General features: G+C 37.2%; 2 protein-coding genes across 8 annotated transcripts in view; one reads left to right on the top strand and one right to left on the bottom strand.

The window, feature by feature from the left end:
- The window catches only part of LOC138739306 (sodium/hydrogen exchanger 2-like), a 74484-nt gene extending 63244 nt beyond the window's left edge, over positions 1 to 11240 (top strand). For 2 of the 3 annotated variants that reach the window (XM_069891092.1, XM_069891093.1), the window contains exons 7-12: positions 493 to 563; positions 6095 to 6256; positions 7094 to 7187; positions 8310 to 8432; positions 8857 to 8944; positions 9690 to 11240. In XM_069891092.1, the coding sequence (XP_069747193.1) occupies positions 493 to 563; positions 6095 to 6256; positions 7094 to 7187; positions 8310 to 8432; positions 8857 to 8944; positions 9690 to 10033 (882 nt within the window). In that variant the 3' untranslated portion in view covers positions 10034 to 11240. The other variant, XM_069891094.1, reaches the window with a different exon arrangement.
- Positions 1 to 21047, bottom strand: part of mfsd9 (major facilitator superfamily domain containing 9) — a 182071-nt gene that overhangs the window by 85379 nt on the left and 75645 nt on the right. For 2 of the 5 annotated variants that reach the window (XM_069891095.1, XM_069891098.1), the window contains exon 6: positions 18179 to 18861. In XM_069891095.1, the coding sequence (XP_069747196.1) occupies positions 18179 to 18861 (683 nt within the window). Of the gene's footprint in view, positions 1 to 7730; positions 7937 to 12514; positions 18862 to 21047 lie in introns of those variants that run through there. The other 3 variants (XM_069891097.1, XM_069891099.1, XM_069891096.1) reach the window with 3 other exon arrangements.

Consider the following 21047-nt stretch of genomic DNA (forward strand, 5'->3'; position numbering starts at 1 on the left):
GAAAGAATATCTTTAACCAATGTTTCTGTCACATCCAATCCTATTTCCTTCATATTTGTGTCCATTCACTTCTTGGGTCAACAATGTATCATGTTAATTTCCTTTAATTAATTTAATAAGATGGTATTTACTTACCATATATACTGTTAACATAAGCTTAAATCAGTTTGTTTTTCCATGGCACATTTTAATGTATTAAAATGTCCCAATTCAAAAGCAAATATTTTTTAACCAGCTCCATTTAATTTCCTGCTACTACAGAAGTATATGCTGAAAACACAGTGTTAGGTCAGTGTTTACATATTTCTGCTTCTGTCATAGAAGAGAATATTCTTCTAGTTGAGGATTCCACCATCCTTGAAGTATGAAAACAACATTTTGTTCATCACAAGTCAGTTTACTAAGATGCAGCAATCCTGCTCAATTGGCACAAAAGATAATCTGGTTGCTTTTTTTTTAGTATTTAATCCAAAATCTTGTTTCCATGTCTAGTTTTTTGACCACGTATTGGCTGGAGTTGAGGACGTCTGTGGGCAGTGGAGTCACCATTATTTGAGAGAAAAGTATGAACTTCTTCATATCCATGTTACTTTTAATGAGATAACTGCCTCTAACTTTAAAATGTTTTACACGTGTACAGTGCCCTACATAATGTTTGGGACAAAGACACTTTTCTTCCTTTATTTGTCCCTGTGCCTCACAGGTTTAAATTTGTAATCAAACAATTCACATATAATTAAAGTACACATTCCACACTTTATTAAAGGTTATTTGTATATGTTTTGGTTTGACTATGTATTTATACATAGTTTCCCCAATTTCAGGGCATCATAAAATTTGGGACATTCGGCTTCACAGATGTTTGTGAGTACTCGTGTATGTTTAATTGCTTCATTGGTGCAGGTATAAGAGAGCTAGAATTGCTTCTAAGCTTTTGATAACTTTTGGAGTCTGTAACTGCCATTTTTCAACAATGAGGACTAGATTGTGCCAATAAAAATCAAAGAAACCATTATGAGGCTGAAAAACAAGAATAAAACAGTAAGTTAGGATTACTAAAATCAACTGTTTAGAACATTATTGAGAAGAAAGAGCGTACTGGTGAACTCAGTAATTGCAAAGGGACTGGTGTTCCAAGGAAACCTCCACTGGTAATGACAGTAGAATTCTTATAATGAAAAAAAAAAATCCCTAAACATATATCTGATAGATCATAAATGCTCTTCAGGAGGCAAGTGTGGATTTGTCCATGACTACTATCTGCAGAAGACTTCATGAACAGAAATACAGAAGGCTACTTTACAAGATGCAAACCACTAGTAAGCCACAGAAAGGATGGCCAGTTTAGTTTGCCAAGTATTTAATAGAGCCTGCAGAATTCTGGAGAAAGGTCTTGTGGACAAATGAGATTAGTATCAGAGTGATGGCAAGAGCAAAATGTGGGGGTGTAAAAGAACTACCTTGCAGTGTAGCTGCCTCTTAAGAATGTTTCTGATCTGTCAGACATACCTTTGCGGATTTTTCTTCACTATGTTAAGAATTCTTCTGCCATCAGCAGTGGAGGTCTTTCTTGGGATACCAGTCCCTTTGTGATTACTGAGCTCACCGTTTCCTCTTCTTAATCATGCTCCAAACTGTTGATGTTGGTAATCCTAAGGTTTACCAAGAAGCCACGGTCTTCCTTCCACTAGGAAATTCCTTTGAAAAACATGATATTAACCTTAAAAAGATAATCAACAAAACACTTGCATCAACTGGAAATGAAGGAAACATTAGTGCACAACTGACATTTTGCTAAATCCTTGCAAATTTTACTTTTGAATTTTGGATGAAATTCGTAATAACATCTTAAGTGCAATGTCTCTTACAGTTTTATTCTTGTTTTACAGTCTCATAATGACTTCTTTGACTTTCATTGGCACAGCTCTGGTCCTCATGCTGAAAAAATGGCAACTACAGACTCCAAAGGTGATCAAAAGCTTAGAAGCAAGCCTAGTTCTCTTATACCTGCCCCAATGATGTAATTAAGCATACCTGAGCACTCACAAACACCTGTAAAGCCAATGTCCCAAATGTTATGGTGCCCTGAAATGTGGACTATGTATAAAAAGTGCTGTAATTTCTACCTGGTCAAACCAAAATGTATGCAGATAACCTTGAATAAAATCAGGAATATTCACTTTAATTACATGTGAATTGTATGACTACACTTAAAACAGGGGCTAATAATGGAATAAAGTGTTGTCTCAAACATTATGGAGGGCACTATATGTTTTTGGTCCAATTTTCTGACAACCTAAATGCCAACCAACATGGATAGGAAGGGCTTAGAAGTGTGTGGATCAAATGCAGTCAAATTAGGACTATCCCAGAATGTTAACATGGACAAGTTGAGCCATCGGGCCTGTTCTGTGCTGTATGACTCTGAGTTTACAAGGAAAATTAATAGGGAATGGGATTGTACTGTGGGGCTGAATGGACTTGATGTGCTGACATGGTTGTCGCCTTTGTTATAAGGAAATTGTATAAATGTGGAATATTTCAATTAGGATTTTATGGTTACTTTGGTTAATACAAGAAGAATCACAGTATGTCTTTGGGGGTAATTTGATCTACTTAAACACTTAAGATGTTATTACGAATTTCATCCAAAATTCAAAAGTAAAATTTGCAAGGATTTAGCAAAATGTCAGTTGTGCACTAATGTTTCCTTCATTTCCAGTTGATGCAAGTGTTTTGTTGATTATCTTTTTAAGGTTAATATCATGTTTTTCAAAGGAATTTCCTAGTGGAAGGAAGACCGTGGCTTCTTGTCATTGTGGACATTGGCAATTTTTGCTGACTATTTGAAGCAGCCATATTTTTTGCTTCTTGCTCTAGTGGTCCTTAACATGCTGTAAAACACAAATGTTCAGTGATCACTAATGGCATCAACCACTTGCAGTAGCTCCATCCAACACTGAACATGTCCATATACTGTAGATAAACAATGTTTTGATACTACATATCAAGAGAATTTTTTTCTGAGCAAAGATGCTCTGGTTACCTCCCTTAATCATTTGTGCTTACAATTTTCCTGTACCCTTATTGATGCAGAAAAGAGCTTATCTTTCACATCTTGGATGTGACCATCATTGCCCAGGCTGGCACTTATTGTGCTTCTCAATTTGACCTCAAGGAAAAAGGAGGTGATGTACTGAAGCCATTTTCAATGGGAGCTCTATAACCACCCTGAGGGCCACAGCAGATTTGAATAAAATACTCGTTTTTTCACCTTGCAGAACATAAATATTCTTTGGGGATTTTTAAAATGTAATTGGTAGAAGTATGGAAGAAACCAAAACTTGATTGCTTCAGAGGGAAGGGGAGCCTATAAACTTTAAGCAGTCCTGAGGGAGCCAGGACAAAAAAAAACTTTGCACTATCTTGAACTCATTAAGTCTGAATGGTGGCTTGTGAACATACCATTAGGACTTTGCAAATAATATTGAGGAAATGACAATATTTCACTCAGAACGGTGTGACTTGGGGATGATGGTTTTCCCATGCACCTACTACCCTTGTCCTTCTAGGTGGTCAGTGGAATGGGTTTGGGAGGTGCTGTCAAAGAGGCTTTGATAAGTTGCTTTAATAGATCTTGTGGATAATGCATATAGTAGCCATGGTGTGCTGGCAATGGAGTAAGTGGTTTTAAAGTGATGGATGGGATCTGAATAAAGTACAGGTGCTCCTTAATTTACGATGGGGTTACGTTCTGGTAAGTCAAAAAAAAGCCTATAATTTTTTATACTTAAATTTTGAATACCTTTATTCCACACTAGAAAAAAAAACATTAACATACACAGTTGAAAGCACACTGGGCATAAAGAATGTTTGAAGAATTGAACTAAAATTAATTGCTGGATGGTGGAGAGGCTAAAGCGACAGGATCATCAATTTCAATCTCTTTTGATGACGCTTGAGAACAGCTTGTAGAACGCACTGCATCATCAACACTTGTTGAAGGCACTGGGGCATTGACACTTGTTGATGGTTTAAAAGGCACAGTCTTCAGGAAGCTATCAATTTTGGACTAGTCAGATTGTTTCTTCTTTTCCTTGTAAATTTCTCTGTAGCAAGCAAGAGCATTCTGTATCTGCCAGTTAGCTCTTGCAAATCTCTTGTAATTGACATCCATTTCTTCTAACATCCATACACCACTATTGATAGTAGCAAGCATCTCATCCAGTTTCTTTGCTGTGAACTTTATTGGTGCTACAGAGACTGAGCATGGTTGAGTCAGCATTGCAAGAGTAGCGTACCGCCAAGCATGGGAACAAATTGGAATTTGAAATTGAAAGTACAGATTTGAACCATCGTAACTTTGAAAAACCATAAGTCAGACCATTGTAAGTAGGGGAGAACCTGTGGCCTGCTTTTCCTGAGAATGTCAATCATGAATGCCTTGTTATTGATGGAAAGCCTTTGTGGAGTCAGGATGTTGATCTACAGTTACTGTATATTCAACTAATAATCTGCTTTGCAGTTGTAATTTATCTTGTGGCTGATGCCATTAAGACTTGGTTAATGATGGTCTTAGAATGTTGAATGTGGATTTGATACATCTGCTCGTTTGGGTTCGTAGTCTCTGGTGTACTTGAAGCTGGTTTCTTCAAAGTGCTTTCCAGACTGCACACATGTATAGTACAATGTACAAATGAGCAAATACAACACAAATGATGTATTTTCAAATTGTAGGACAATACTTAAAGAAAAAATAAAAATATTTTAATTTTGGGTGAGACATCAGGAGTAAGTTTTTTTTTACACTGAGTTGTGGGTGCTTGGGATGGTGGTAGAGACTGAAGCATTAAAGAGACTCTTCGACAGGCACATGGATGAAGGAAAAATAGAGAGTTACAGGTAGGGTGGGTTTAGTGTTTATTTTAAGGGATATATGGGTCAGCACAACAGTGAGGGCGAAGGGCCTGTACTGTAATGTTCTCTGTTCTAAAGACACAATTTTGCAAGTGTAGCCAATTGACTGGAAGTTGAATTTATTCAAGCTGAAATAAAGTGGCTTACATTAACTTTTTTAGAGACTCTTTTTTACTGTTTGAAAATTTATTCTTGGAACTCTACATCTCTGTAATATTTCCCACATCCTATTTTATTATGTACCTGAGAATCTTGTGGAATCTGAACAATATTCATTTTGTAGCCTGTGCCTTGTTAATTTGATTTGTTTCAACTGACTTTTCTTTGATGTGATATTCTACATTCAGGTAAACTAGGCTTTACCCTTTTGTGGAGTGTCATCAATCTCTAGCTCAGGGGAAGGCTTGTTGGCCAAGCCTTAAAAGAGACATGCCTTGCATGGCTTAACCATTTGGTTCTACTTTGGTTCAGATCTGTTGGGTTTTCTGTTTAAGACTGGAAGATTGGGACATGTGCAGGGATGTTTCATCCAATTTAGTTCCACATTTGTTCAAATTGAAATGTAATTGTAAAGTGCTATCAGATTCAACATTCTCTGGATGATTATGACCTGAGCCCTTCTATGTTGTGTGTCCACAGATGACATCTTATCTGCTGAGTATTTCCAGCATTTAATGTTTTTGTTTCTGATTTCTAGCATCTGCAATTTCATATTTTTTCAATTCATAAAGTATTTTTTTTTGTCTGAGTCTAAACTCCAGTCCTGTTTCAACTGCTCTTATTGAGATTAATGTGAGAGGAGTATATAGTTACTCAATGTAATTTTCTTTAGATTGTTTCAAATTGTTTTTCTACCCTGTCCTCAACAGGGTGGTGCATACAATTTTTTGAGCTCATGGTCCACAATGGGAAACGCCTGAGAGTTCTGAGATGTATCTGGTTTATTGAATGTTCTTATAGCACCATGTGCAAGCTAGCACAAAACACAGGTGATCATACATATACTGCACCGATGCAGTGAGCCAGGAGTAATGTTTACTGATTAGTTTCCTGGTTTCACATTTCTTTAAGAGGAGAAAGGAATGTGAGATGCCCTGTACATCAGTCTAGTATAAAATAATGTAACATTGTATTTCATGCAGACAGTAATGCACTTGATATTGGCCTTTACTTTTAGAGCCAGGAAGTTTGATCACAGTTATTTGGCAAAGCTTTTGATTCGGGGCAATGAACCAAAGAATAGTATTGTTGCTCTTTATAAGAAGCTGGAACTGAAACAGGCCATTGAAATGGCTGAATCTGGTCAACTCAGTCAGGTGTCATCATCTGCTTCTCTGCTGTAAGTAAAATATTTTACACTTAAATCAGGAGTTAAAAATGTGTGGTCAAGTGTTGTAACTACAATAAACAAAATAATTATTAGGATTGGCTGGTCAAATATGTTTTGGAAATTTGATGGGGTTTTCCAATGGCATTCATTTCAGTGCAGACCTAATGTGGGAGGAAATGAGCTGCAAGTAATGCATTGCTTTAAAACAGATTTTGGGTCTATGCAGCAAATTAACTGAGTTTGAATTTTAATGATAGTGAATTTGGAGTGCAGAATGGAATATGATTTTCAAATCATTTAAAATTAGGATATATATCTTTTTTATGATGAAATTTTTTCTTAGTTTTCATTCAGCTTTCACTCACACCCTTTGCTTGTCATAGGCTTTTATTTGTAAGAATAATAAATGCAAAGGGAATATCTCTAGTCTCTTGCATTCTCAATCACTGCAACTGAGCAAAGACTGATTTAAGATGGAAGAGGGGGAGATTTAATAGGAACTTCAGGGATAACTTGTTACAGTACTATGTGCATGAAAAAAGCTACCAGAAGAGGTAGTTGAGGCAGGTACTATTTGAATGTTTAAGAAACACTTGGATGGATACATGGATAGAATGGGCAGGCAGGGAAATGGATGTGGGTGGGATATTTTGGTCAAGGTGGCTGAAGGTCCTGTTTCCACACTATGACTATTCTGTTTTTAAAATTTTTTTATCTGTCCTTGAATTGTTTGGTAGTTTGTGTAACATTTGTTTTGAATGAGGCTTTGACAGCTGCATTTTTTAAAATATTTGATTTCAAATGGATCACAATCTGATTTGTTTTTTATTTGATCTGAATTTCCAGGAGTCGAAAACCTAAAGTTAAAAGTCTCTCCCCTGAAGAACTGAAGAATATGAAAGAAATCTTAACTAAAAATATGTATCGGACTAGACAGAGGGTAAGTTTAATAGTCTGCTGTGGCTGCTAAACATTAGGTAACTCTTCTTATATCGTAACATGTTTTGCTCGGAAGTTGCTCCTTTCATTTCACCTGGAAGTGATCACCAGAGACCCTGAACTTAATCAATTTATCTATCATTAGTAGCTAATAAAAGTCCATTTGCTAGAATAATGGTTTTTCAACTGTAGTAATTCACAACATGAGATGCATTTGTGTATATTAAAGACTATAAATGTTACTGCTGATGTTTGAAATAATGTATTCTCATAATTGTCATTTACTTTCTAGAAAAGATATCAACTTAAGGGATAAAATATTTCTTAGCTTGGAATTTCTGTCTTTTGCCCTGAATGTAACATCACAGTGACTGATTTAATCCTTTATGCTATTTGTCTCAAACAATGCTAATGTTTTCTGAATACATCTCAGACTGCCAAGCGCATGCAGTCTGCCATGAGCAAATTAATTCAAGTTTAATTTCTAGTTTATTTTCATTTGACTATACTTGCATACAACCAAACAAGTTTCTGCAGCCCATGGTGTATTCACACATAAGATTATAATTCAACGTTAATAAAATAAAATTTACATTAAAGAATTTCAATAGGAACAAAGATTATACATTTGCCTCTTAGCTGGAGGGAAAAAACCTTTCCCCATCCTGATGTTCCTGTACCACCGTCTCAATGGAAGTAGGTCAGAGGTTGTAAGATGGATGGTAGGGATCCTCAACAATGCTTTGTATCCTTTGTGGTCAATGAATGAAGTAAATGTCATAAATAGAAAGGAGGGAGACTCCAATAATCTTCTCAGCAATTTTTACAATCTTTTTACAGATCTTGCAATCTGACACCTTACATCTTCCATACCACAAAATAATGCATCTAGACAGGACACCCCTGTTGAAGTGTGTCAGGATAGGGGAAAAGAAGCCTTGGACAACTCATCCTCCTTAGAAAATGTAATAGCTGCTGTGCCTTTCTGGCTAATAAGGTGTTGTGGGCTCAAGTTGGATCATTTTTCATGTGCATTCGACCCACCATCCCATGCTTGTAACAAGAAAATAATGCAGACTTGAAATCTTGGGGATGTATCATGACATTTTTTTTAAAATTACAGACACCATCATACAACAGGCATAGTCTGCCAAAGGAGACAACTGAGAATCAGGTTAAGGAAATTTTAATCCGGCGACACGGGAGCCTACGAGAAAGTATGCGGAAAACAACCAGAGCCCGTCAGGTGTGTCCCTGAAAACGCTATAAATGTTTGTTCATCTGGCAAAACACAAAATGGTGGTCAAACTTAGGTAGTTAGAAACTACTTTGGAAATTATTTGACGTAATTTCCAAGTAAGTACAATAGTGATCATAAATCCTAGTAACTGGATATGAAATATTGTGTAGTTTAACAAATATCAGTAATCTTAATTGTATGGTTTTGTATGTTTATTACATTGTATGTATTTATTATTGTATGTATTTATAGTTATGCTATAAGAAAAAGCAGTATTTAAAACTATCATTCTCACAAAAGGCAAATTGCTCAGTGTAATCAACACAGAAAACAATGAGGGGCAATGTCAACCAATTGTTCCTCTAAACGTGAAATGATTCCACAAGGCTGTTGGGTTGTAGTAACTTGCATATCTCACTCTGTTTTCCAGTTTGGTGCGGGAAAGAATCGTCCATTTTCACTGCCTCAAAATACCAGAATTTCTTCCAGAGCTCCAAAGACCAATATTAGCTTCACAGGTAAATATCTTTATTGCAACAAATTATTTGTAGCATGCAGCACATGACGTTCATTCAGGCAATGTCTGGCCGCAGTCCCATAAGGTTATTATAGAGTTCAGAAATCCTGATCAGAGAACGGGATGCAGTGGACATAACTGGATGTAGCGAATGCAACATGTGTATCTCATATCTCTTGTCAAAGCAATTGCACTGCCATGTGTATAATGTCACAGTACATATATAACCTATAATACATATGTCTTGATAGTCATAATAAATGCCTTTGTTACTGGCTTATATGTGTACTGAACTTTATTTTAATGTGAACTTTCCCTACTTACAAATAAAAAGTTTACAGTACCTTGCCAGATAAATTAGCTGAAATACAATACACTGTATGTGTTCAGTATCTTGGCTGGGGTAAAAATTTGGTAATTTAATTTAATGAGGCCATTTAACACACTTTCCAACAAGTTTTATTTTCAGTAATTTTAAACAATTTTTTCCAGCAAAGGCTATTTTTGATCTCTCCTCACTAATAAGAATCCTCTTGCACTGCTTGCAACTTCCAGCTAGAAGATTTGTTAAAAGCATGACTTTGACAGAGATCAGCAGCACTCTTTGCTTAAAGCTTTAGATATATTATGTGTAGTGTCAAAAAACAGAATTAATTTGTAAATAATTCCCTAGTTTTCCTTCAACAATGCAAGGATAAGGTTCCTTGTTTGATTTGGTAATTTTATGCTATTATTTTGATCTTCAGTGGGAGAAGATATCAATTCTGAAACAGAGACTTTGCAGCTAGGGAACTTGTCACAGTCCAGGAGAGGCCCACACCCAAGTCAAAGTCTAAACAGAATGCAGTGGACGAATGAGGTTGAAGAGGAAAAGAGTAGGAATAATTGGCCAAAACCTGATCGACGCGAAGGTGGAAGACGTCACGCACCGATGCCAAGGGTAAGGTTTAGTCAAATGGATCCTCAGGATTCTGAAACCAGAAGAAGCCGTCAAGGATTTGTTGAAATTCCACCAGATGGTTGGCTGGCAGAAGATTCCCATGAGGAAGATACTGAAATCGATGATCCTTTGCTGAGAAAACCAAAGTGATGCTACTGTTGAGATTCTGTTCAAGTTTCAAAGAATTTTTATCAGTTAAGCAAATGCAGTCTGCTCATGGATTCTAATCATTGTCAAGTCAGCCTGATCCTTTGTTTTTACCATTCAGGCACTAGCACATGAAGTGTCATATAATCTAAACTATTTAGAAATTACCCACATTGATTAATCATTCATTTCCCAGTCAGAATCGTAGCTACTTCCTGCTCCTCCATGCCAAACTATGTCTCTGCATTGCAACACTAATTCTCATTCAAAGACCCCCCCACTCCCTGAAATAGAAGTTCTTTGCAATCCTTATAGCTTCCATTTTCAATTAATGAAACCAAGCTATAGTTTAGTTACTTGCCAATGCCAAAGAATAGCAGATCATGCACACTGCCAAATATCTATTCTTTGCTATTTCATAAAATTCGGAAGTTGATTTGTTAGTTTTTGTTCTAATTGGATTGAACTCCTATTTTTGACTCGTGACCCATCGTGCTCCTCTACTTTCTGCCGCACAGGCATTTTGGGAAATTACTTGCTTTTGTAATTCTCTTCCCCATTCTCTTTGCTCTTCCATGATCCCAGACAAAACCCTCTTTACCCTTCAGTTGCACTGACTATCCCTTCCCTTGTACTTTTCCCCTCTCCTCTCGCTGTTTGCTTCCGCTAGGTCCAAATAATGTAGTTCCCTCTGAGTTTGGCCTGATGTGAATCCCCAAGTAATCAACACAAGTTTTCCTCTTAGATTAAATTTTTAAATTTAGACATACAACACAGTAACGGGCCCATGAGCCCGTGCCACCCCAATTAACCTTCAACCCTATACTGAAAGGTAGGAGGAAACCCATGCAAATGAGAGGAGAATGAACAAACTCTTTAAAGACAGCGGCAGATTTGATCCAGGATCGCTGGTGCTGTAATAGCATTGCACTAATTGTTACACTAACTGTGCTGCCATGATATAATTGCAATATTTGTGAGAAGACTTGTGATGGCAAAAATTGAATAGATGCTCATGATGCTGCTTCCTGTTTGAAATAATGCTGTGAAAGTGATAAAAATGTCACTTTAATTGTAGGAATATTTGGAATAGTTGACATAATTAGATTTTAAACCTTAATTAAACTGCTTTGTATTTAAAGTATAATTAAGCTATTTTTGTGCATTGTAATTTTTATCATTAAATCTCTGTGTGGCTATAGTGACAGTCCACATTTCAATTTTTGCTTCTCTATCTTTGGGTATAAACTGTCAAAAGTACTTAGTAATTATGTTCAGTCAAGTGATCTCACATGACTGTCAACTCCATACTGATTCTTTTTGCACCAACCTAAAAGTTACAGAAACTGATTAACGTCCCAACCAGCACAGGTTTGGGAGGAGGAAACAGACAGGACTTAAATCCACAGAACAAAGTTTCTCCTCAACATAGTAGTACTCCACTCAAGTCCAAGATAAAACTCATGAATATATTTTGATATCTCATGAGGCACTCTTTGGTGAAGTTAGACATCAATAATTAAATTCACCATCACCTTCAATGCAACAAGGCAGCTTTTGGGTGACTAAGGAAAGAGGAGTTTGAAGACTGCAAAGTTGATGGCCTACAGAATAGCAGTACTCTCCATCCACCTGAATGCTTCAGCGATGTAGGACTACCAACCAGTGTCACTTCAACACATAAGGGAACTACCACGAATATCTGCAAAATCCTCAAATAAAACTGGCACTGGCCTAGTCATTGAAAGAATAATCAAACCAATGTTTTCAATTAGTTTCAATGCATAGGTCAGATCATTTGCAATACCAGCCTCCATTCTGAGTTCTGTTCTCAGCAATCGATTTCTTGTGAATTGGGAAACAAAGGATAATGTCAAAGTCTTTGAAATATTCTAACATTTCCCTATTCATGACTTAATAAAATTCAGAATGATGCTGGGAACAGATGCCTAGTTTATAATGGTAGAACACTCTACCAAGCAGATTGCTTATCGATCTACCCTTACAAGCACTTTCTGCCCCACCTGTGGAAGAGACTCCAGCTTTCACACTGGTCTCATCATATAAACCAGAAGCCACAGAAATGCAGTGGGATCAAGTCTTCCTCAGGAAGTCTACAAAGGGTGGCATAGTTAACATAATGCAAAAACACAAAAGCAACAAAAAATTAAAACACAACCAACAAAGAGAAGTATCCCATTTCACTGTCCCAAATATTAAGCTCTTGTGGGGAGGGGGGGGGGGTTAGAATTAATTATACTGGGTTATCAATTAAGAATGGCAACATGAAATTTCATGGATTTGCCTTGCAAAATATATCTCGAGTTTCATGCTCCATTCATAATGGTTAAAGTGACAGGAATGGAATGTCTGAGTGTTGCCACTGTCTGAGAAAATAGTCACTAGTAAGGTGTTGCACAATTGATTGCATTTCATTTGCTAGGACTGAGTACAACTCCCTTTGCAGTTTTGCAAGGTGTACAATTTGGAACAAAACATGTTTAATGCATTACCACAATGCTTATGACCACTTCATAAGTACAACCATTATGTTTCACCAGAGAACATTGAGCTGATACAGCTTAGACAACATTAAATTGCATGTTGCTGTAAGTGATTTGGAAGGCAGTGAGAAATTTTGTTCACAGACGAGCATGGGACCATGCCAATCATTCCCAATTATAGATGAGGTATTAATCTAATCGAGAATTTGTTAGAAACAATTAGAGGAAAGGGGGATATATATGCAGGACATGATAGCCAAGGTTCTTATGGAAGGTGAACTAAACTCAGCAATTTTCGAATATTCTATGAAGTACTTAGCAATGAGTTAATGTTAACCAGCAATTTTTGACTATACACATTAGCGTGATCATATTCACAAAATAGTGCAAATTAAACTGGTTTCTAGATTTATGAACTAATTTGCTAAAACTAAAAGAAAATAAGTTTGAGGTTTATATTATAATCAATGTTACTGTCACATGAGCAAACACTCTATCTTCCATGTTCAGTATGACAAAAAGAATACACTGATAAACATTGATATAGCAGCTCTAATTTAAGGAAACCTCCCACAAGCACATTCCTCAAATACTCTACAGGCCTCAAAAGATAGAGCAAATGAGGAATTGGAAAAAGTAAATACCTGTACAGTACATTTCCGATTATCCAAAATCCTTGGGACCTAACCTATACCAGTTAAATGGATTTTTCAGATAATTGAGAAATTTCTATAAGCATCCCAGTAGCATCAGCAGAATACGTGTCCGCTGTTGCCAATCCCGCCTGCGAGCCCAAAGTCCCTGCTCCTGCCTGGGAACCCAAGTCCTCACTTCACCTGTAAGTAGTAAGAGATTGCATGTTCAATCCCAGGGATCATTGGGATCTCTTCAGGGGCAAGTCACAGCAGTACATAAGGGATGGGCTGCAGTCGAACTGGAGGGGGATCGATGTACTGGTGGCCAGGTTTGCTAGAGCTGTTGGGGAGGGTTTAAACAAGTTTGGCGGCCGGGGTGGGGGGGGTGGTGGGAATCAGAATGAGAGTACGGAGAGTAGGGACGAAGAACACCTAGACTGGAAAGAATGGAGGGAAATGAATGAAAATAATGAAGGAAGGAAGGTAAAGGTAGTTGGTAAAAAAAAGGACAGTCTCTCAAGTGCATATATTTTAATGCAAGGATCATAGTAAATAAGGAAGATGAGCTTAGGTCATGGATGTCCACATGGCAAAATATGATATTGTGGCCATCAGTGAAACTTGGTTGCAGGAAGGGAATGTCTGGCAGTTAAATATTCCAGTATTCTGTTGTTTTAGGCATGATAGAACGGGGGGGGGGGGGGGGAATAAAAAGTAGAAGAGTTGCATTGCTTATTAGAGAGAACATTACAGCAGTGCTGTGGTAGGATGGTTTGTTAGGATTGTCCAGTGAGGCTATTTGGGTGGAATTAATACATTAATGGGAGTGTATTATAGACCACCGATGGGCTACGGGAATAAGAGGAGCAAATTTGTAAGGAGATTGTGTATATGTATAATAAACATAAGGTGGTAGTTGTGGGAGATTTCAACTTTCCAAACATTAACTGGGCCACTTATACAGTAAGAGGACTCAATGGGGTAGAGTTTGTTAAGTGTGTTCAGGAAAGTTTTCTGAATCAATATGTAGAAGAACCGACTAGAGGGGGCAGTATTGGATCTCCTATTAGGGAACAAGGTAGGTCAGGTGGTTGTGTTGGGGAACACTTTTGGTCCAGTTATCACAATATTATTAGTTTTAGGCTAGTAATGGAAAAGAATAGAGTTGGGCCAAAGGTTGAGATTCTTGATTGAAAGAAAGAAAATTTTGAGGGGATGAGAAAAGATTTGGAGGATGTGGATTGCGATGTTATTTTCAGGGAAGAATGTAGCTGATAAATGGAGGATATTCAAAGGAGAAGTTCTGAGAGTACAGAGTTGGTATGTCCCCGTGAGGATTAAAGGAAAGGTTAGAAACTGTAGGAAGCCTTGGTTTTCAAAAGATATTGGGAACTTGGTTCAGAGAAAGAAGGATGTGTACAACAGGGATAAACAGCAAGGAAGGGATGAACTGCTTGAGGAATATACGGAGAGTAAAAAAAACATTTAAGGAAATTAGAATGGCTAAAAGGAGATATGAAGCTGCTTTGGCATGAAAAGTAAAAATAAAATTAAAGTGTTTCTATAAGTACATTAAAAGTAAAAGAATAGTGAAGGATAAAATTGGCCCCTATGGTGAATCTATGCTGAGCTGTCAGTCTTCCACTTGCCGAACCCTGCTTTACTGACATTGGCCGTGTATTATCTCTACCATTAAAGACACTCCCCTTGGGTATAACTATGTATGCACCCATTGTCTTTCATTATTGTACCATTAGTTTCTGCTAATAAAAGCCATGATTATTGTTTGACTACACCGCCTTTGTCTACCTCATTAACTGGCACTTCAGGCCCCTTGAAGATGAGGGGGGTAGGCTCTGTGAGAAGCCAGAGAAGATGGGTGAAATTTTAAACTTTTTTTTCTTCAGTACTCACTAAGGAAAATAATATTGAGCCAGATGAAATGAAGAAATATGGTAGGGAGGTCATGGATAATATAAGAATTGATGAGGGGGTGGTGTTGGCTAGATTGAAAAAGATCAAGGTGGATAAATCTCCAGCACCTGACAAAATGTTCCCTAGAACCCTGAGGGAGGTTAGTGGGGGTGTTCACACTGAAAGTCTGACGTCGGTGGTGGGAAAATTAATGGAAAGTGTTCTTAGAGATGGTATATACAACTACTTGGAAAGGCAAGGATTGATTTGGAGTAGTCAGTATGGTTTTGTACATGGTAGATCATGTCTAACAAATCTTATAGATTTTTTTCGAGGAGGTTACTAAAAAGGTTGATGAGAGGAAGGCGGTGGATGTTGTCTATTTGGACTTTAGTAAGGGTTTGATAATGTTCCCCATAAGAGGTTAGTAAGGAAGCTGGAAGCATTAGGTATTAATGATTAAGTAGTGAGATGGATTCAACAATGGTTAGATGGGAGATGCCAGAGAGTAGTGGTGGAAAATTGTTTGTTGACTTGGAGGCCGGTGTCGAGTGGAATGCCTCAGGGATTGGTACTGGGTCCACCGCTGTTTGTCATGTATATTAACAGCCTAGATGATAGGGTGGCAAATTGGATTAGTAAATTTGCAGATGATACAAAGGTTGGCATTGTTGTGGACAGTGAGGAAGATTATCAAAGCTTACAGGGCAATATAAGACAATTAGAAGAGTTGACTGAAAGATGGCAGATGGAGTTTAATACTGATAAATGTGAGGTGCTACATTTTGTTAGGACTAATCAGAAAAGGTCATACATGTTAAATGGTAGACAATTGAGGAGTGCAGTAGAACAAAGGGATTTAGGAGTCATGGTACATAATTCTCTGAAAGTTGAATCACATGTGGATAGGGTGGTGAAGAAGGCATTTAGTATGTTGGCTTTCATAAATCAGAGTATAAAATATAGGAGTTGGGATGCTATGTTGAAATTGATTCAGAATTGTGAGGCCAAATTTGGAATACTGTGTGCAGTTTTGGTTGCCGAATTACAGGAATGATATAAACAGTATAGAGAGAGTGCAGAGGAGGTTTACGACAATGTTGTTGGGGTTTCAGGGTTTGAATTACAGGGAAAGGTTGAGCAGGTTGGAACTTTATTCTCTGGAGTGTAGAGGGTTAAGGGGTGATTTGATAGAGGTATTCAAAATTATAAGGGGGACAGATAGAGTCAATGTGGATAGGCTTTTTCTACTGAGAGTGGGGGAAATTCAAACAAGAGGGCATGGATTGAGAGGAATAGGGGAAAAGTTTAAGGGAAATGAGGGGAAATGTCTTCACATAGAGGGTGGTGGGGGTATGAAATGAACTTCCGGCAGTGGTAGGAGAAGCGAGATCGACGTTAATATTCATGGATAGGTATATAGACGGGAGAGGTGTGGAGGGATATGGGTCAAATGCAGGTCAGTGGGACTAGGTGGGAGATGATGTTTGGCAGGTCAAACTGGCCTGTTTCAGTACTATTAAATGGTTATATAGATTGTCCTCCAGCAGAATTTCAGTGATGAAAGGCTATTTGACAGAGGAAGCAGCTCGGGGGAACGGAGAAAGAGCGCGGCTCGGGTGGGTGGGCGAACGGGAAGAGAGCACAGTATTTAATTCAAATTCTGAGAATGTCACAATTTATCACAAAGTTGCAGTAACTCATGGCAAAACATGACAATTTATAAATAATGAGTGCTATCCTTTTCTTCAATGTGTAACCTGGGGACAAATTTCTCCTTTGTAAAACTGATTCCCTGTAGCCCACTTGAGCACGATGGGTTAAAAAAAAAATTATCTAGTCTCAAGCAAAATTTTTTTGATATTTGAGAATTTCAGTGGAACTGTTTTCAGACAATAGGAAATGTACTGTACTTCAGGAATATCTTGAAGGAGAAGAATTTCTGAAAAAGTAAGTTTGGTGGCAAAAGGTTAAACAATGTAGTGTTAACAATCAGCTTTTAAATGGGATTAATGCTACAAATAGGCGAGATGCGCACAAGGTTGGAAATAGAAATGCAAACAAGGGCCACTGAACAGTGTCTAATTATCTAGGATAATGATGTGGTTAATGGATAGGATGTGGTAGGTGGTAAGACATGGGAAGATTGTGACGGTTTCTGGACATATTACAGCAGGGAAAGAAAGTTGGAAGGAATTGCTGACAAAAAACCAAGTGAAGTTTATAAGGCATGGAATAAGAATGGAGAAAGACAGGATGAGAATGTTGATGGTTGAGATCAAATGTTCAAAGAGTAGTGGTATAGACAATGAAAATATCTGTACTTGGGATGATGCAATATTGGGGTCAGAATGTGGACTGTTTCAGATGGTTAGATGTATAATCAAAAAGACACATATGGATGGATGGGGTACGAAGATTAGTTGTAGCAATATCTGAAAATGTTGGAAATGGGATGGTAGGAAGTAAGAAAGAAAATTGTGCTAAGGAGGCAGAATGTTTACAAATACAAGAGTAATTACACTTCACAACTATGGTACGTAACAGTGGTTACAAAGTAATTTGAGACATGACAAGATGCCACAGGAATGTTTAGTTTGAAGACAAGTGGAAAAAAATACATTCATCTTTTGATTCGCTTAAAATTAACATGGATGTAATTAAAAAGTGTGATTTGACCTTGTATACATAGGCAGTGTTAACAGATAAAATTTAAATACATCATTGGGTCATAAATAAAATTCATTTCTAAATTTGTCAGCTAAAAGCAGTTATGGTTTTGCAATGGTGCTGCCATCCTCTAGAGAGCTAATCTTCACCTGTGAATACAGCTGCACATTTACTCACAAGGAAAGGCAAAAAAAAATCAAAACAGACACGCAATCCAGTACAGAAAATAAGTTATGTACAAATACAATACTTTGGTCTACATATTCATTCAAGTTGCATTATCTGGTAATTCCTACAGTGACTCCTTACTGGATCTTGGCTTTAGCATCTAATGTTTTGGACATTTTTGAATGAATAAAAAGCATGTGCAGGATAGCTAGTAAAGCCAAGCCTGCCCCAAGTTTTGGTGGACCAGATACACTCACCTCTTGAACAAGTCCAGAAAGCAGTGGGGCAAGTACTCGAGCAACAGCAGTCACTGACTGTCCAGCTCCTATCAGTGTCCCTCTGGCCTGACTCCCAATCCTGCTCAGTTCCACATCAGTGATGCATGTACGGCCGATAGTGGTTGAAAATCCTTGGACGGTTATGCACAGCACAACAACCTGAATAGATGATGCAAAAGAGTACACTGCCATTGTGCAGCAGGTGAGGATGCTGGAGTGTAACAGGAGTAGGAAGGTTTTGTTGTTGTACTGTCTGATGACACAGCCTGCTGTAAAACCCGACAGAGATCCAATTATTCCACCATAACTGATGAGATAACCTATTAGTCTTGGTGGTATACTAAATCTTTCTTCAATGGCCAAAACAATATTGCTGTAATATAGGAGGTTAGCTAGAGCCATCAGAAATCTTACCAGAAAGATGTCCCAAAGATCAGAACAAACTAATCCTTTTATATTTTGCCCCACGGACATGCACTGATTCCAGAGAGGATCTAATGTTTTTCTTCTCACTACTCCATTGTGAGCTGTGCTCAACCCTTTCCTGTTTTCTTCCTTACATAGAGTGGTGCACATGTCTTCACAGTTGATTTCTGTCTTTGAGTGTGATTCCTTTGTTGGAATGTACAACAGTTCATTGAAAGGTAACCACCAGACTACACCTGCAAGAGTAAAATATAATTATAAAGAAAATCTACACCACTGACATCCAAATAAAACATTTTACATATTTACAGCAGCCTTCAAATTCAGAGATTATATTAGAAAATGCTGAACTCTGACCAATTATAATAAAGTGAAGGCAAAATCATTTGTAAGCTTCTCTGAATGCAGTTTTGTGATTGAACTGGTTACACAGGAAGAACATGGGTTTAACATCAAGCAGTAAGTAAAGGCTCTATACATCATGTTTAATGTAAAATGGAGGTTGATGGAGGGAAAGATGTGAAAGTCTCTCCTTTTTAAAAAATTTATTTTTCATTTTTTTTCTTATAAATATACATAGTAAAATCTTCAATATTAAACTTTAAAAAAAGCAACTAAAACCCCCTGCCCCCTTCCTACAAAATATAAATCCACACACTGTCAGAGCTCACATTTATACTATCCATAAAAAAATCTATGCGGGGAAGTCACATCTGTTTATATTGTAACAGTATCAGTTATCATTAAAGTTGGGCCCCTATATGGTCTTTCATAATCAACATTCGTTAATGCCGTTATCTTGCTTTTATCCATATTAATTTTATAAATTGAAACTCTTCCATATTTTTCTATTGTTGTTTGCAATTTCTCCAGAGACTCAGCCAGATCAGATAAATATCATAGCACATTATCAGCAAATAGGCTGATTTTATATTCTTCTTGTCCAACTTTGAAGCCTTTACTATCCAGATTTCTCCACATAATCTCTGCCAGTGCTTCAATCGCTAGAATGAACAGCGCTGGGGACAAGTGACACCCCTGTCTACTTGATCTACTCAGAGGGAAAACTGCTGAGATTTATGATAGAGTTGTGATTTATGATAGAGTTTTTTATCCAATTTATAACTATTCCCCCTACACCAATTTATCCAATATTTTAAATAAAAAAGACCATTCTATGCAGTCAAATTCCTTTTCTGCATTGAGGGAGACTATTATACTGGAATTCAATTTTGATTTGGCCATGTATATTATATAGAATAGCATACCCAGACTATTTGAAGAGTGTCTTCCTTTAACAAATTCCACTAGAAATATATGATTCAATTTAGATAAAAATTCTAGTAGCTAACACCTTCACTAATATCTTATAATCAGCATTCAAAAGCGAGGTAGGTCTGTCTATATGATGAGGTTTTTAATGGGTCCCTGTTTTATTTTCCAGCAACACGGTAATAATACAAGTTGAAAAAGAGTCTGGGAGAATCTGAGTCTCTAGAACTTGGGTGGGAAACCATCCTCCCCCAGAGACTTATTAGCCTGTAGAAAGTTGAGCCTTTTCAATTTCTTCTCTTGTGAAAAGGGTGGCTAACTCTGTCTGTTCTCTCTCCTCTAATTTTGAAAGCTCAACATTCACTATGAGCTAGTCCATCTCCTTATCATCTCCTAATAATGCTGATTTATATAGTTTTGTACAGTATTGTTTAAAAATATCATTAATCTCTTTTTGTTTGTACATTAAAATATCAGCTTCTGTTTTAATTACATTTATTTTCCTCAATAACTCTTCTAAGTTCTTGTCCTGGCTAGTGAAGTTACGTGCTCATTCTCCTAAATCATAATATTTTTGTAATGTGTTACATCTCAGGTTTTTATTCTCTGATATTCTTTTTCCAATTCTGTTATCTCTTTCTCCAACCCATCCAATTTTACATTATGTTCTCTTTTAAGATTTTTTGTATAGGAAATAATTTTCACTCTCAGATAAGCTTTAAGCGTATCCCATATTAAAAAGCTGTTATCAGTGGAAGAGAGATTTGTCTCACAAAATAGTTCTGTCCTCTAATAAACTCACAGAAGTCTGTCCTTTTCAACAATGTGGCATTAAGACACCATCAGTCATTTTATTCTTGTTTTTCCACTATAGTAATACTTAAGGTTAATGGTGAGTGGTCTGACAGTACCCTCGCCAAGTATTCCGTTTATATCACTTTGCATTTTAACTGTGCAGGCATTAAAAATGAATCAATCCTTTTATGTGAATTATGGACTCTTAGGTAGAAATAGTAGTCACTTTCTGTGGGGTTGAGCTGCCTCAAGATATCAATCAGATTTAAATATTTCATAAATGATAGTATTGCTTTTGCAGCCCTTGCCTTCACTACCATTCTCACCAATTTATCCAATATCGGATCTAAACAGA

The sequence above is a fragment of the Narcine bancroftii genome, chromosome 7, assembly GCF_036971445.1.
Source record: "Narcine bancroftii isolate sNarBan1 chromosome 7, sNarBan1.hap1, whole genome shotgun sequence".
In the NCBI taxonomy this organism is placed as follows: Eukaryota; Metazoa; Chordata; class Chondrichthyes; order Torpediniformes; family Narcinidae; genus Narcine; species Narcine bancroftii.